This window comes from Magnolia sinica, chromosome 7, assembly GCF_029962835.1.
Source record: "Magnolia sinica isolate HGM2019 chromosome 7, MsV1, whole genome shotgun sequence".
In the NCBI taxonomy this organism is placed as follows: Eukaryota; Viridiplantae; Streptophyta; class Magnoliopsida; order Magnoliales; family Magnoliaceae; genus Magnolia; species Magnolia sinica.
This window is the reverse complement of record NC_080579.1, coordinates 14,828,123-14,844,519: the sequence shown is the minus strand read 5'-3', so window position 1 is coordinate 14,844,519 and position 16,397 is coordinate 14,828,123. Positions and strand designations below refer to the sequence as shown.

The following is a 16,397-nucleotide window of genomic DNA, read 5'->3' as shown; positions in this document are numbered from 1 at the left end:
CTCATTTGAGCCGTTCGTACAACTCGGAGCTCGAGGCGCGTACGTGCTTGTCTTCACACGACACGTATCTACAACAGGCTGTCACCCCTGTGTGGCTTGCGTGTGGGATGTGGATTAGCTACTGACAGGTTTAGTAGCTAGACTCCTTGCCGAAGTGATGTGACTAAGTTCTGTGGGATCCACCATGATATATGTGTTCTATCCGCACCGTCCATTCATTTGGAGATATCAATTTAGGGCAGCAGCCAAAGAATGAGTCAAATCCAAAGCTCAAATGGACCCCACCACAGAAAACAGTGGGGAGAGTGATGCCTACCATTAAAATTTTCTAAGGCCCACAAAAGTTTTCGATCTAACTGAAATTTGTGTTTTCCCTTCTTTCATGTCTGTCTTAACTCTTGAACACGTTGGATCTCAGATAAACATCATAGTGGATCTTAGGAAGGTTTCAACAGTAGAGTCACTCTTCCCACTGTTTTCTATGGTGGGGTCCACTCCAAATCTAGATCTTACTCATTCTTTGTCTCATGGCCTAAAATGATCTCTACAAATTGATGGATGGTGTGGATACAACACATACATCATGGTGGGCCCCACATAACCTGGTGACATGACTTCAGTAGGAGTCTCGCAGTCGCTGGCTACTCAATAGTCAACATGTCACTTTTCATTACATGCGTGTGGTACAAGAAACCATTTGAAGCTCAACACGGCTGTATAGTTGCCCAGCTCTAAGCGTGAATGCATGTGGTTGATCCACACTGTCCATTCGTTTTTCCAGATCATTTTAGGGGTTGAACCCATTATTTTGTTGGAGGGAGTAGATGAGTGGTAGAAAGGGAATGAGAGTGGTAGACGCCATACCTCAGCACTTTATTTCTTAATCTATTTTAACTACATACTATATGACGGATCGAATCTGATCGGATCGGATCCAATTGGATCAAATTGCAGATTGGATCGGTCCGGATTGGCATTGAACCGAACTAGATCTGATGAACGGTCAGATCAGATTGACCCTACTCAAACTGCACCGATCCAGGCCGTTGGTTTGGTTCGAATCGGGTTGGATCTGGTCGGATCGGGTCGGATCCACCGGATCTGGTCAGACATGCCCACCTCTAGTCGCATCATGGGGACCATTTTGATTCCGTACCCATGACACGCGTGTAAAGATGCTCATGGGTGCTCATGTAAGAAGGTGTGTGAGAGAGAGGAATGATGAGCACCTTCTTAGGTGAGCACCCATGCATACCTTTGCACTGTGTCTTAAGCTATAACGTCTCAGATTTTCGGTGTTTTGGATTTCCAAAAACCCTTAAAATTTTTTCAATATAATTAACTTATGTTGTCACTTACTGACTATTAATACTCAATGTTAGCCTATACACGGGTGGTACTAATAAAGAACCACACGAATCTGATTAATCAACCGTAGGAAGCCAACGAATCCGGCCGATCACTTAAACACTGAGTTTAGCCACATGATTGTTCATATGGGGCCCAAATATAGCCGACTTATCACTGATTAATCGAGACAACCGTAACTAAATAAAGACCTACCAAAAGTCAAGACAATTATGTGTAAGATTTTAATTAACAAACCAAACTGACCCACTTATCCTTTAACCAAAGAACCAATGGCTTAGGGTGATTATAACCGAATCGTCATTTCTGCTAGTTATAAATAAGTCATATTATGAACTTAGCTAATCCAAACCCTAATCATTGTGCACAAGAAATCTCGCTACCCAATTCATTTCAGAAATGCCCTGATTATTTAAACGAGCTATATACCGCTCGTTAGTGGGTCACTAAACCCGAGGCTATAGAAATATGTTCGTCTTAGTTGGCTTGACGTCCATCGTGGGACATCAAGCCGAGGTCACATCTTGAATTGCTTAACTTGGACCGTAAGCCAAGTGCATGGGATGTGTGAATGCCCTAGGTGAAAACTTGAAATTTAAGTGAAACTAGCCCATTGATTTTTTGTGAAGTTGTAACTTTTGAACCATTGATTCATGGCCAAAGTCGGGTACCGAGTAATAATATTTTGCCACACATCCACATAGCCACAGCCCCGATTGATCATCGGTGACTGTTGATCTAATTTAGAGTCTTCCCGGTTAATCGGCACGTCCGATCATGAGATGTTTGTCTAAATATAAATCACCTATTGGGATATTTATCTCATGTTTTAGATTGACTCATACCTCCCAGTGGGTCCCATTGGTTGGAAACAACCCTTAAAGGATTAGTATAATGAATAAAGGGCCATTAGGGCCATTTGTGCAACATCTGGCACTATAAATACCATTCCATTTTCACTCCCCTCTCCCCATACGAATTTTGCCTTAGAAAGAAAAGAGAGAAAGAGAGGAAGAGAGAAGGAGAGAAGGAGGGAGATCTAGGAGTATTCTTGATGTGTTTTCTTTAATCAAGCTTTAGCCTCGACCATTCTTCTCTACCAAATCCATCCTACTCTTAATTGAGAGGTAAGAAACGAACGATACTTTCCAACCTAAGTTTTCTATGATTAATTGCATGATTCTCACTTAATTCTTTTGAATTTGGCGTAGGAATCGTTTTCCCCAAAATTCCTAACAATATGACCCAAAATCGGAGATTCTTTATAAAAGGTGCTTACCATTATCTCTAGGTTATCATTTATCGACCTTTGAGGGTCTCAGTTAATGATTTTGTTGTTTATAGATAGGTTGGTGTATGCTAACATGTTTACATTTCAATTTGATTGTAAATTGTGTGATTACTTATTTATAGATACTCAAATGTTTAATAAAATGCCTAACTGATTGAATGTGGTATTCTATTGATGCTCACATGTTTGATGAAATGCCTAGGTGAATATGTGATTTTAGTAATGCTCACATGTTCGATAAAATGCCTAAGTGATGGTTATATGTTATTGATGCTCATACATTCGATGAAATGCTTAGGTGGTTGTGTTGCTAAATTTAGATTTCATATGAAATCTTGTTGTGATTGCTTGATGAATTGTTAGTCCTTAGCGATGTTTAAAATTATTTAGGATATTGGGTTGACCGGTAAATCACTCAAACCAAGGGGAGGCTCGAGTTAGGTCGGCCACCCTAAGCTTGTTTGATCGACCCGGTTTGAACATGGATGACTGACAGTAGCTGGACTACAAGGGATACTTGCACCCAATGCCGGTTGCGTCGATGTTCTCCCAGGTCAATTGGATTAGTCCACTAGCCGATTGATCATATATGTTCACAGTGTATGACACGAACAAATTGAATCTAAGATATCCCGTTCCTAGTGGATGAGTCCCTTCATAACTATTAGTGCGATACGATTCCACTAAGACTCATGATTCGGGTATGGTGGTATGAGACACTGTGTCTGAGTTGTCGACATACGCTAGAGTGACGAGCCTCCTCGTAGTGACCAATGAGCACTGATGGAGGTGAGAGATTGTTGTTCCAACGGCTCCCGTAAAATTACCCGACCAATGGTTCCGTGCCAGAGTACCGTTCGAACGACCTGGGCATGAATGGAATTGGGTGACGAGCCCTTTCTTTGTGATGATTTGGTTTCATATGATAAGCTCGCACTTCGAAATTGAGTAGTCATACTCGGTGTTTGGGTGACGACTTGTACCAGGTTAATCTTCATACATTTAGGTATCATGCCGTATCTTTGGAATTATTGATTTATGAGATAAAATGGTGAGGAGCCGCTACTTGCAATGACGAGCCACGTAATCTGGATAAGGACTAGTGATATGACGTCGGTATCCTATTTTCGCTAATATGCTGGATGAATGGAACTTAATAATTACTTGGCTAACATATGCATCAATCGCATTGCATTAGATAGGATGTGGCAATTTTGCGTTGGAGTCATGTGATAAGGGAGTGTTGACATTTGCGAAATACGCATTGAAGTCGCTTGTGAGGGAGTGTTGTTTGGAAGGAGCATGTATCATGTCATATCTTCATATGCATATTTAACAGGAGTATCTGAGAATTGTTTGATGTCTTGTTTATCATTAACTGTTCTGATTAGGTTGATAACATGTGTAACTTAGAATTAATGAAAACACTGAGTTAGCTACTCACTCCCACCTGGGACAGTGTTTTAAAACACCAACCAGACATTGTTATTTATATAGGTTCTATCGAGGCCTCTGGTGGATAAACTTTGATCAGCTTGCACTTTCACCGTGGTGCCTTGAGAGCATCGGGAGAAGCTGGAAGGACTTGCTTTTATTTTAGTTGTGTTTTATATGTAAAGTTTATCGCATGTTCGTTGTGGCTTGCATAATTTCCATTTTGGGCGATCATCACTATTGGAATTGTATTTTTGACTATTAGCCCTATATTTTTGAATATTTTGTTATCTCTACCTTGCTTTGGTTCTGCTAAGTTGAATTGCGCAACTTTGATTATTTGTGTCTAAAATGAATTTGAATATGAATGAGGACACATATGCATTTTATTAAGTCAACTCCTGAAAACTCGGGACCAAAGTCTTTGCACTCAGGTGCCGATTTTCAGAGCGTTACATAAGCACAAAAATTGAGTGGTCAATGTGATGTGATGCGACACCCCTTGAAACTTTACAACCCCAACTTTCAGCCCAATACAAAACTCTAGTGGCCATGGTAGAAGGAAACAGTTTCCTACCTTGATTTGCATTTCCTTTTGCCATGGCCCACTAGTGTCTTGGATTAGGTTGAAAATTGGGCCCATGGAGTTTCATGTGTGCTGCATCACATGGCTGTTCAGATTCTATGTCCATTCTATGTCCATGACATGTGCAGAGGTGTGCATGGGTGCTCACGTGAAAAGGTGCTTAGGGAAATATATATATGTGTGTGTGTGTGTGTGGAGATGGTTCTATGCCGTCGACCTCATGGGAACTTCCCATGAGGTGGAGCTGTGTGGGTCTATCGTGATGCGTGTTAAACATCTACCCCATCAGTCAGATGCACCATTCTATGGTGGGCCTGGGGCTTAAAAATCAAGTTAATACATGACTTTTGTGGGCCACACCACATACAAAAGTTGAGAGGGGTTACCCTCCCATTAAAACATTCATAATCACTTGTTGGGCCCACCTAGTTGTGGTTCACAAATCCAGCCCATCCATTATGTGTGTCCCACTTGGATGAGGGGTTAGACCAAGTTTCAGATGCATCCAAATTTCAGGTGAGCCCCACCAAGTGCTTTTATATGTTTTAGGCATGTCTTCACAGGATTTTAGATGGTATGGCCCACCTGAGTTCCGTATCTGACTGATTTTTGGCATATCTGATAATTTAAAGGGGACCCATCAAATGCACGGTGTTGATGTTCGACACACATCACGGTGGGGCCCGCATAGAACCATTTCCCATACACACACACACAGAGGCTAATGATTCCATGGTGGGATGTGGACTGCCAGCAAATCCTGCAGCCTTAAGTTCTGTGGGACCTACTGTGTTGTATTTGTTATATTTAGGCTGTTCATCTGTTTTGCTGGCTTATTTCAGGACATGAGCCTAAATATGGTGAAGATTCAAAGCTCCGGTTGACCACACCAGCGGAAATAGGGGGATTGAAATCTTACCATTAAAAACTTCATGGGGTAACATTACTTTTGGATGAAGCTGATGTTTGTTTCTTCCATTCATCCAGGTCTGAGTCACCTTATGAACGGGTTGGATGACAATCAAACATCACGGTAAGCGCTGGGAAGCTTTCAACGGTAGGCGTAATTATCCGCACTTTCCTGTTCCGTAATCGGCTTGAGATTTGAATCTGCCTCCCATCACCTAAAATGAGTAGGCGAAATAGATGGACGGCCTAGATATATCAAATGCATCGATGGCTCACACAGCTTAGGACTGAAGAATCTTTATGCAGCCGGGCGCTGCCGGCAGTCCACGCCCTCCATGTGGAGCCTCAGTCAGTGAATGGCTACATTCATGCATACATGGGAATGATGGCATGCGTTTGAAGGCATGGTAACTACCATACATTCCATCTGTGTGGGGATCCTCCATACGTATAATCCAAGCCGTGCATCTGGTGGGACCCATCATCGGCAACTTACCTCCCGAGAATCACCCCTGTGAAAATCTCAGGTAGGACACATCACTGGTAACAATGTACAATCATGCCTACAGCCATACATTCAATGTCGTGACCTCTATAAATCTTTTGAATGTCTTGAGTCCTGGCATCCCCTGGCATCCCTTAATATGTTGGGACGCATCTGATGGGTTCGATCACATACAATCAACACGGTGGACCCCGCATTCCATCTAGAGTTTTCTATGGTGGGCATCTCCTCTCCATTGTCCCCCATTGTTCCCATAAGTGGGCCCCACCTGCGTTATGGGTCAGGATGCATTTTGGGACATAAGCCTATCATTGAGGGGCACATTTAATAGACCGATTGGATGGCACTCAAACATCACGGTGGGACCCAGAAGCTTGAATGTACGGTAGCGGTGGTGTGGTCATTTCTCATGCATACACACAGACACAAGTTTCGCAGCGGTAGCCTAGTGACAGACTGACAGTGAACTGACACCTCCGGGGTGCGGCTTGGTGGAACCTCAGATCCGTGGAGATCGGTTGGTCCTGTGGCGCCCACTTTGATGTATGTTCCCTACATCCACGCTGTCCATACGTTTTGACAGCACATTTTAGGTTATTATGCCGAAAATGAAGTAGATCCAAATCTTAGGTGGACCACACCACAGGAAACAGTGGTGATTGACCGTTAAAAACTTCTTCTAGGTCACAAAATTTCTGGATCACGATCATATTTGTGTGGTCCCTTCATCCATGTCTTTGCGACCTTATCAACAGGTTGGATGGAAAACAAACATTCCTATGGCCTCGAAGAACTTTTAATGGTGAGTATGCAATCAACACTTTTTCCTGTGGAGGTGTGGTCCACTCAAGATTTGGATCTACTTCATTTCCTGGATCATGCCCAAAAATGAGTTGTCGAAATGAACAGACGGCGTGGATGTAAGGCACATACATCATGGTGGGTCCCACAGTCAGGGATCCACCGATGCCGCCCCCAACACCTTGATGCTGAACATGCTGTGGCGTATTAATCAGGCAAATTTACCAATTAGGAATGGACGGTTAGAAATAAAATCACCCAAACCATATACTGTGAAATGGATGGTTAGAAAGAAAATCACCCAAAGCATATACTCAATACATGCGTGGTGATCATCCTCTTCAGTCTCTCCACGCATCCCAGCTCGGAATTAGGCCAGGCTGGCCCATCGGGCCCACTACCTGTTTGGTAATCTTATCAAGAGTTATGTATTTTGCTTACCAAGATATCAAGTCTACCAAATTCTGTTTGTATGAATTGTGCAAGTGAGGCAACACTATCAGGATCACGAACATCCAACTGATGAAAAATCACACGGCCCACCTCCCCCTTAATCGATGCCGTTGCTTCAATCCCTCTCTTTTCATCTCGGGCCGTTAATATGACCGTAACACCTTGGCGGGCCAGCTGGCGAACGGTCTCGAACCCGATTCCTTTGTTGGCACCGGTGACTACTGCAATCCTACAACCACAAAAAAGGCCATTATCAGAACCTGTAGGCTTAGTATGAAAATGGAAACAGATTCGATTGTGTTTCAAATGAAATAGAATTATAAAAATTCACTCACTTCTCTTCAGTTTCGCCGCTGCTGTTGTTGTTGGTGCCCATCCTTCTTTGCTGTTTGGGAAAGAGATGGAGAATTCAGCTTTAAACACGAAAGTCGTGATGTGGGGACCGTTTGGTTGTCCCCCAAATATGATTATTTATAAGACGAGTTTTGACATGAAGTGGGCGTGTTTGGCTGTCCGAAAAATATAATAATGTATATTAGAAGAGCTTTGATACTCGGGCAGTGTGTGATGGATGTACTCATGCACTTAGAAATTGCATACGTAGACTTATGGGCCCCACTTATAATGCTTATTTGATTACCTGACTATTGGATATTGATAGAAATCTATTGGACGGTTAGGTATGAAAACATCCAACGGTCCTGTTTCAACCCTTTAGTTTCGGTTAATGTATGCCTCGTGTACATTTTGAAAGTGCTTGCGTATTAAGCGTCATACTCTGCCAAAGTATCAAATAATTCACCCAGAGGACTACAAAATTATTAATACTCTCCTAGTAGCATGAGGACACTTGGACAGTGCGCAGTGCAATCGACCGATTTGGACGATCTGATCCATCCACGGAATACCTTTTATTCAATGGCCATTGATTTCCAAGGCATGGGTGCGATGGTTAGGATTGCCTGATATAGAGCAATCCACCATGGGGTCTGATAAATAAATGGTACAAATTGTTTTTGAGTTATTTTGCGGTAAAAAACCTTGACCGTCCATTTCATGGGCTATTAATAGGATGGTTAGATGGTTTGATTTTTGCCTGGTAGGCCATAAAATGGGTGATGGGAGTAATGCATGGTTCAGATCGATCGATTTGCATCGACTAGACAGTCCAAACGCCCCATTGCAACTGGGAGTACTATAAATGACACTACTCTACTAGAGCTCATTACCATAATATAATATATATTAGTGAGATTCGTTGAAGATATGATTGCTGCAGTGACATCTGTTTTTATTAATATTTAAGGGCCACTGTTTTTCTATGTTCCATGGTGATTTCCAATGTATATTAGATCTAGTATTTAACAATGGATAATACAAGATAACATAACAGGAGTCTACCTATATCAGCTAGGGGTGTCAACGGGCCGGGCTGGGTAGGTCTCGGTTCAAATTTTGAATTGTTTCGGGCTGGGCCATCGGGTTATTCCTAATCAAAATTTTAATTTTTCAAGCCCAGACCCAGCCCATTGACACCCTTAGTATCAGCCATGGATTCTGGTTAAGGATACTGTTGGAAATTATACAGATTAATATATTTATGTATAATGTGGAAACTAAAAAATTACCAAATAATCTGAAATTAGGACAGGCTGAAACACGTTTGAAACGCTGTCCTTAAAGCGTTATTTGCCCATACTCAAGTGAATTGGGTATGCTGATAGGTTACATGCAAATCGCTTCTAGGATACGACGAGCCTGGTGTGGGTTTGCGTTCAGCAAACAAATGGAACTCTTATACTACACTCTATCTGGCAGAATTACAATATAGAAAAAATCCCAAAAGAAAAAGAAAGAAAAGAAATTTCTTTTGATTTAGACCACTGCACTGGTCAGTTCTTCAGCCACTGGTTCAGATGAACCATTCTAGACTACACCGTTGGTTTGTTCTTCTAGCAAAGGTTCAACCCTTGCTGTCTTCTTGGAACCACTGGAGTATTAGAGAGAAGTAGTGAGCTGTGTCTCAATTTGTATGGGTCTGCTGGAGTGGGTTGAGAGATGGTTTGGAAACCCATTTAGACCCTCCTTTTATAGGTTATGATGGCTGGGGGTTATGGTCCAGGGAATTAAATCCCATGACTGTTTTCTAGCTGTTGGAGAAAACTAGCCGTTTTATGGCCGTTTTCTGACTGTTGTGCATGGGCCATTAAGCTGCTGCATGCTGACTGTTGTGAGACAGCAGCTAGTCATTTTCTAGCTGTGCAGCAGTTATAGCTGGACCCTGCACTAACTGCACAGCTGTTACAGATCTACTGCAATAGCTCTATTTTCCAGCCCTCTATATTTCTAGAGGACTCTCATTCAGTCCTCTAGTCTCCCCTTCATCCAGTCATCCGCTTTAGTCACTTAGTTGCACCGCGACTCGCACATGTCTCGCTTGAGTTCGCTCAAGGTCGCGAAGGAGCGACCCTCTGCGACACGATGCGGACGTGCGAAGTGCAAAGTGCGGCACTAGCGCCTCTACAGCCACACTGGCTCACATGCCCACGCCCTCGTATCGACCCGTGCCCGTGACCGAGACCGAGTCAGAGCCCGTGCCCGAGTGCGAGTGCGAGTGCGGGTGTTCCAGTGCGTAGCATTGGAACACGCAAGGTTAATAGTCCTTAGACTAGGTGAGTAAATATTATAATACTCCACTGTTTTCATTTAAACCATTTTTTCTTCTCTTCCCTTTCCCATGTGGGACTATTCCTAAAAACCCACAAAACGGTGTTTTTTCAAAACAACTTTTTATATATCATATATTATTTTTTATTATTAAAATATATTTTATTAAAATCAATATTTTTACAACAATCCTCCACTTGATTTTTTATAACATATATTTTTTCGGTTAAACAATTCTGCCAGAATAACTAGCTTATATGCATAAAGAAAGATATTTTTCGATTTTAATCTTTCCTTAGTGTAAGTATCTCAAAACTCTGTCGAAATGACTGGTAGCCTAGCGTTGAACCAGTTATTCCTAGATAATAGAGTTGGAGAAACCACACACATATTCGCTATGTGTTTGTCAGAGTTCCCACAATCTTGCTCAGCACAATTAATGGCCATGTGCTTGTCCTAATTCGTGAACGATCCAGAGAGAAAACTCTTAACTCTCATGAGAGACGACACCATCTCTACGTTCATATAGGTGAAATCCTTTTAGTGTCTCCGTTACTATAAGACACTTGTCCTTATAGACTGGATTTCATTAAGAGTTTTAAGACTCAACCCTCTTCTATAACGCTCAGCACTTATTTATTATGGATGAGGTTATATTAATTTAGTGCTGAAAACTTTACACATATCAGTGACTTGTTCTTACCCATTAAACCCAAAATTAGAGATTTTCTGACTTTAGGTTGGGTTATCATCACTGGTGGAACTTTGGTTGAAGAGTTTCAACCCCATCTCTCTAGATGTAGCCTTTACTGCCTCTCTCGGTAGAGGTTTAGTGAAAGGATCTGCCAGGTTGTTGCTTGATTTCACATAAGAATTATCAATGATTCCATCTCGAATCAATTGTTTGACATAATTATGTCTAGACTTACCATTATAAGTGTCACTATAGGCTCTAGCTAATATGGCTTCACTATCACAATGTAGTGATACAGTCGATATAGGCTTTACACAGAAAGAAATTTCTAATACAAGATCCCTTAGCCACTCAGCCTCTTTACCTGTTCCAGCCAGGGCTATAAATTCAGACTCCATAGTCGACTGCGTTATGCAAGTCTGTTTCTTAGATCTCCAAGATACAACTGCATTTCGTAGGGTGAATATCCACCATGTAGTAGACTTGTTGTCCCCTACACTTGATATCCAGCTCCCATCGGTATATCCTTCCAATACGGCAGGAAACTCTGAATAAAATAGTCCTAAGTCTTTGGTTACTTTTAAGTAACTAAGGACTCTACTGATTGCATTCCAGTGTTCAGTACTGGGGTTACTAGTAAACCTACTAAGTTTACTCACAACATATGCGATATCAGGTCTAGGGCATTGCATAACGTACATAAGACTCCCTATCGCACTCGCATATTCTAATTGTGTAACTGTTTTTCCAGTATTTTCTTTTAGCTTGATACTTGGATCAAATGGGGTCTTTGCTTCTTTTATATTTAGATGGTTAAACTTGTTTAGTATCTTCTCAATATAATGAGATTGACACAAAGCATAACCCCCAAAATATTTTTTAACTTTGATACCTAGGATGGTATTAACTTATCCAAAATCCTTCATTTTAAATACGGAAGATAGAAACCTTTTTATTTTAATCACATATTCCATTTCATTACTTATTATTAACATGTCATCAACATACAGACAAATAATAACGATATAACTACCATCTACTTTAAAATATATACATTTGTCAGCTACATTATGCATGAAACCATGAGATAGTATTTTGGAATCAAACTTCTCATGCTACTGTTTTAGTGCTTGTTTTAATCCATATAAAGATTTGACTAATCTACATACTTTGTTTTCATTTCCTAGTAGAACGAATCCTTCAGGTTGTTCTATGTATACCTTCTTATTGAGGTCACCATTCAGGAAAGCGGTCTTTACATCCATTTGATGGATGTGAAGATGATATATAAAAGCTAACGCAAATAATATCCTAATGGATGTTATCCTAGCTACAGGTGAGTATGTGTCAAAGTAATCTATCCATTCTTTTTGTCTAAAACCCTTAGCTACTAGTCAAGCTTTAAAGGTTTGGATAGTCCCATCAGTGTGATATTTCTTCCTAAATACCCACTTACAACCTATGCGTCTATAACCTGGAGGTAAGTTTACTAGTTTCCATGTTTGGTTTGATAGTATGGATTCCATTTCATCGTTTATAGTTTCTTTCCAGAAAGCTGAGTCTCTAGAGGATACAACCTCTTTATATGTTTTAGGATCATCTTCTATAGTCATTACTATAGGTATTTTTCTTATAACGTTTTCTCTATCTCCTTTTACAAAATGGAAAATGACGGGTTGTGAGTCTATGTAGTCATCTCTTAGACTCTTCTTTATTCTTGTCCTTTGACTCCTACGAAGTTCAACAGGAGCTTCCACTATCTGTGGAGTTGTGCTATATGATTCTCTATTAGGAGTTTAGATTTCATTATCCTTTGACTCTAAGAATAGTGAGTTCTCAAAGAACTCAACATTTCTTGATTTTATTATTGTATTAGACTCTATGTCTAGAAGTTTATAAGCTTTACTATTTTGTGTATACCCTATGAATGCGTACTTAATAGCTCTTGGTCCTAACTTAGTTCTTTTTGGATCAGGAGTTCTGTAATATGCAAGACACCCCCATATTTTTAGATATTCTAAGTTAGGTTTTCTACCTCTCCATGTTTCATATGAAGATATTTTATATTTTTTAGATGAAATTCTGTTTATTATATGGCATGCTGCAAGCAGTGCCTCTCCTCATATACTTAGTGACAACTTTGCTCTTATCAGCATTGAGTTGACCATTTCTACTAATGTTCTATTATTCCTTTCAGCTATTCCGTTTTGTTGAGGTGTGTATGGCGCTGTATATTGATGTATCAGTCCATGTTCTTCACAGAAGTTATCGAATTCATTGGAGAAGTATTCTCCTCCTTTATCGCTACGGAGAACTTTTATTTTCTTATTTAGTTGATTCTCTACTTCTGCTTTATATATTTTAAACATGTTTAATGCTTCATCTTTGCTCTTTAACAAATAAACATATACATATCTAGAGCAATCATATATAAAGGTTATGAAGTACCGTTGACCTTCACGAGTAAGAATGCCGTTTAACTCACAGATATCACTGTGCACAAGATCCAATACTTGAGACGATCTTTCAACACTTGGAAAAGGTTTCTTCGTCATTTTGGATCTTATGCACACTTTACATTTATCGGTTTTATTATCTATGTATGAGATTAAACCATTCTTCGCCATGAACTTCAAGGTACTATACTTTATATGGGCTAGCCTATCATGCCACAGTCCAACGGATTCAACCATATACTCAGAAGTGCTACTTTCATTCAGAGAAAACTTAACCATCCCATTACAAGCATATCCATTTCCGACAAAATTTTCATTCTTGGACAGAATCAGTTTACCTGACTCGTACACCACCCGTATGCCTGGTTTTCCCAGAAGATCCCCAGAAACTAAGTTTCGCCTCATGTCTGGGACGTGCAGTACATTAGTTAGAATCACTTTCTTTCCAGAGGTAAATATCAGTTCGACAGTTTGTTTGCCGACTGTTGAGGGTCAAATATAGCATATCAGACCCCAGTTATTGCCTATATTTACGAACATGATACTGTTTAACGGCCTGTTTTAATCATGTTTATGTTGCAAGGTGGATTTATAAGCGTAGAATGAAAAAGATGCTAAATGCATGAAATTGATGCTTCAGAATCATCAAGGCAAAGGACGGATTCCAAGGAACCAAGATCGAGGGATATACATACCAGAGATCTGAGAAAATCAAGAAACTAAAGCTCACGTGGCCTAAAAGACGTCCAGAATGAAAGATCATAAGGTTCTCACCATCCGTTCGGCTCAAAAATTCAGATATGGCCTGAGGGCCATAAATTAACCGTACACGTCGAATTTCAGCCCCCGGAGCCCTATAGAAGTGGCCTAATGGACAAATCATCCCACAGATCATCAATCTGGGGCCCACATGATCTCTGGATATGCCTTATCTTCGGTCTCAACACCTTAAATTATATGAAGAACCAGATAGACGGAGGAGATTTTGTACATACACCATGATGGACCCCACGTGTGCATTGCATGTGCACAGTGTGCACGTGCACCAGCCGTGCACCCATGCACTCAAAGTCGGTCAGCGGGCGCTGACCAACAAAAACTCAAAAGTTTCCAAACGCAACGGCGTTAACGCTATTTGGTGTTGGGTTTGCTTAGTGGGCCCCACTCATCATATAATTAGAAGATCCGGACTGTCCATTAGGTTTTCAAAGGCCTTATTACCAAAGCCTAGGTGACGAAATTTTAGGAGATAGCACATATCATATTTCAACCGTCAAAACGGAAGATGGACGGTAGTGAGAAAACTCCTATCGGCCACGCATAAATCAATCCAAAACCATCCATTTTCTAATGGATTTTCGAGAGGATCATAATGGACGGAGTGGATTTCTCAAAAAGATAGCTAATTGGGGCCCACCATCATCACAGCACAAGAAGTGAGAAAGCTCTGTTTGCACGTGACCAAAAGATTCGGGTCGTTTTGCATTCGTGGCCAGGATCGGTCCGATGATCTGGACTGTTCAGTAGACTCCAACGACCCAGCTAATGTAGACCTAGGAGAGCGAATTTGAAGAGAGCTGCATGATCGGTTTTTCATCATTCAAACGCAATTCGAACAGCGGTTTAAAAAGTTCAGTAGGCCACAACAAATCCAGTAAAAAACCATTCGTTTCCATCAAATTTTTCGAGTTGAATACAATGAACGGTATGGATTCTTCCGTTACCAACGATAATAGACTCCATCAGGAATCCAGCGCGAGTGCGTTCGCACCCCTATGCCGGGAAATTCGGCCGCTGTGGACCCTTTTGTGTTTCTGATCACCATCGGATGGGTAATCCAGACCGTCCATCATGTAGTTCGGTGAAAAATGTCCCAAGGGACATGGATCTTTTGGAAAGAAAGCAAGGACATAAGGGAGTTGGGACACTGTTTCTTGGCTGCTAAAAGGCTACGCACCGACTCATGTTGCTACGTAAAGAGTTACACACAGGCTCTCCCAGCCCGCCTCGCAGGTTATAAAAGAGAGAGAAGCAGAGAAGTGGGGAGCCCAGCAGTGGTGGACGTGAAGCACAGAACAAGGGAGAGAGTAGAGTTGTTTTTTTCTTTATCTTTATCTTTTTCTTTTGTTTATTTTATTTTTGTTAAGGGATTTAGCCTAATCATGTTGCTAGGCTAAACCTCTTAGCTAGGGCTAAGAGGTGAAGCTTGCAGCGTAATGGGAGACCTTTTTGCTTGTGCCTTTTGTTTAGACTGAACTGATGTTGATTTTAGTTTAATTAAGGGAATATTTTTAGTTTTTAATGGTCTGTTGTGACTAAAATTACAATAGGTCTGCGATAGCTTTGAGCATGTTCCTTTCCTTTTTATGTTTATGACGTCAGGAAGCCCTGTTGTTCACCATCGTCTCCTGGGCATGATCGGATGACGGTACCCTTCCTAACCTTCATATCATGTTGATTGGTTGTTAATTAGTTTAATTCTGTTGTTTGGTTTGTCTCCTGGGCAGGGTTTGGTGATGGAATCCATTCTAATTTATATACCTTTCATCTATTGAAAACTATATCAAAGAAAGTTCAGTTCGATTTTCATGATGGGACTCTAAGTCCAGTTGAGTTCTTGAAGCAGGCATAAGATCGCCCTGATCTCTACAAGTGGATCCTCTGAATCCCTAGTTTCCTACCTCTGAATTCTTTAAGTTTTAAATAATTATTTCATCATTATTCCTCAAATTACAGTTGATTTAGATTTCATCTTAGTCTAGTTCTAGTTCTACTTAGTTTCAGATTACGTACAGGTATCAGTCCCTTGGGATTCGACCTCGGTCTCACCGAGTTTATTACTACATAATAACCCTATACTTGGGGAGTGAACAAGTTTTTGGCGCCGTTGCCGGGGATTGACGGTTACGTTTTCTGAGATTAATTAGTTTTAGAATTAGGTTAATATTAGGATTTTACTAACTTTAGGTTAAAGTTTTTTTTATTTTATTTTTTTAGAAACTAACATGTTTTCCTATTTTGTAGGATCCTGACATAAGCTTCTAAATTGGTAATCCCTTTCTAAATTCTCTATTTTTCCTATTTTTAGAAGTAGGGTTTTATTTTTTTAAAAACTTTCTAATTTTAGGATTTCTTCTGTTTTTAGAAACTAATTTCTTTTATTTCCTTTTGCAGGATCTTAACATAGGAACTTCTCATTTGGTACTTTCCTTCTAACTTCTTCTCCTCTTACT

At 40.7% G+C, this 16,397-nt stretch overlaps 1 protein-coding gene across 2 annotated transcripts in view; it reads right to left on the bottom strand.

Annotated features, from left to right (window-relative positions):
• Positions 1 to 16,397, bottom strand: part of LOC131251118 ((+)-neomenthol dehydrogenase-like) — a 45,976-nt gene that overhangs the window by 2,713 nt on the left and 26,866 nt on the right. The window contains exons 1-2 of one of the 2 annotated variants that reach the window (XM_058251638.1): positions 7,683 to 7,857; positions 7,336 to 7,576 (exon numbers count right to left, since the gene is read on the bottom strand). In XM_058251638.1, the coding sequence (XP_058107621.1) occupies positions 7,336 to 7,576; positions 7,683 to 7,723 (282 nt within the window). In that variant the 5' untranslated portion in view covers positions 7,724 to 7,857. Of the gene's footprint in view, positions 1 to 7,335; positions 7,577 to 7,682; positions 7,858 to 16,397 lie in introns of those variants that run through there. The other variant, XM_058251636.1, reaches the window with a different exon arrangement.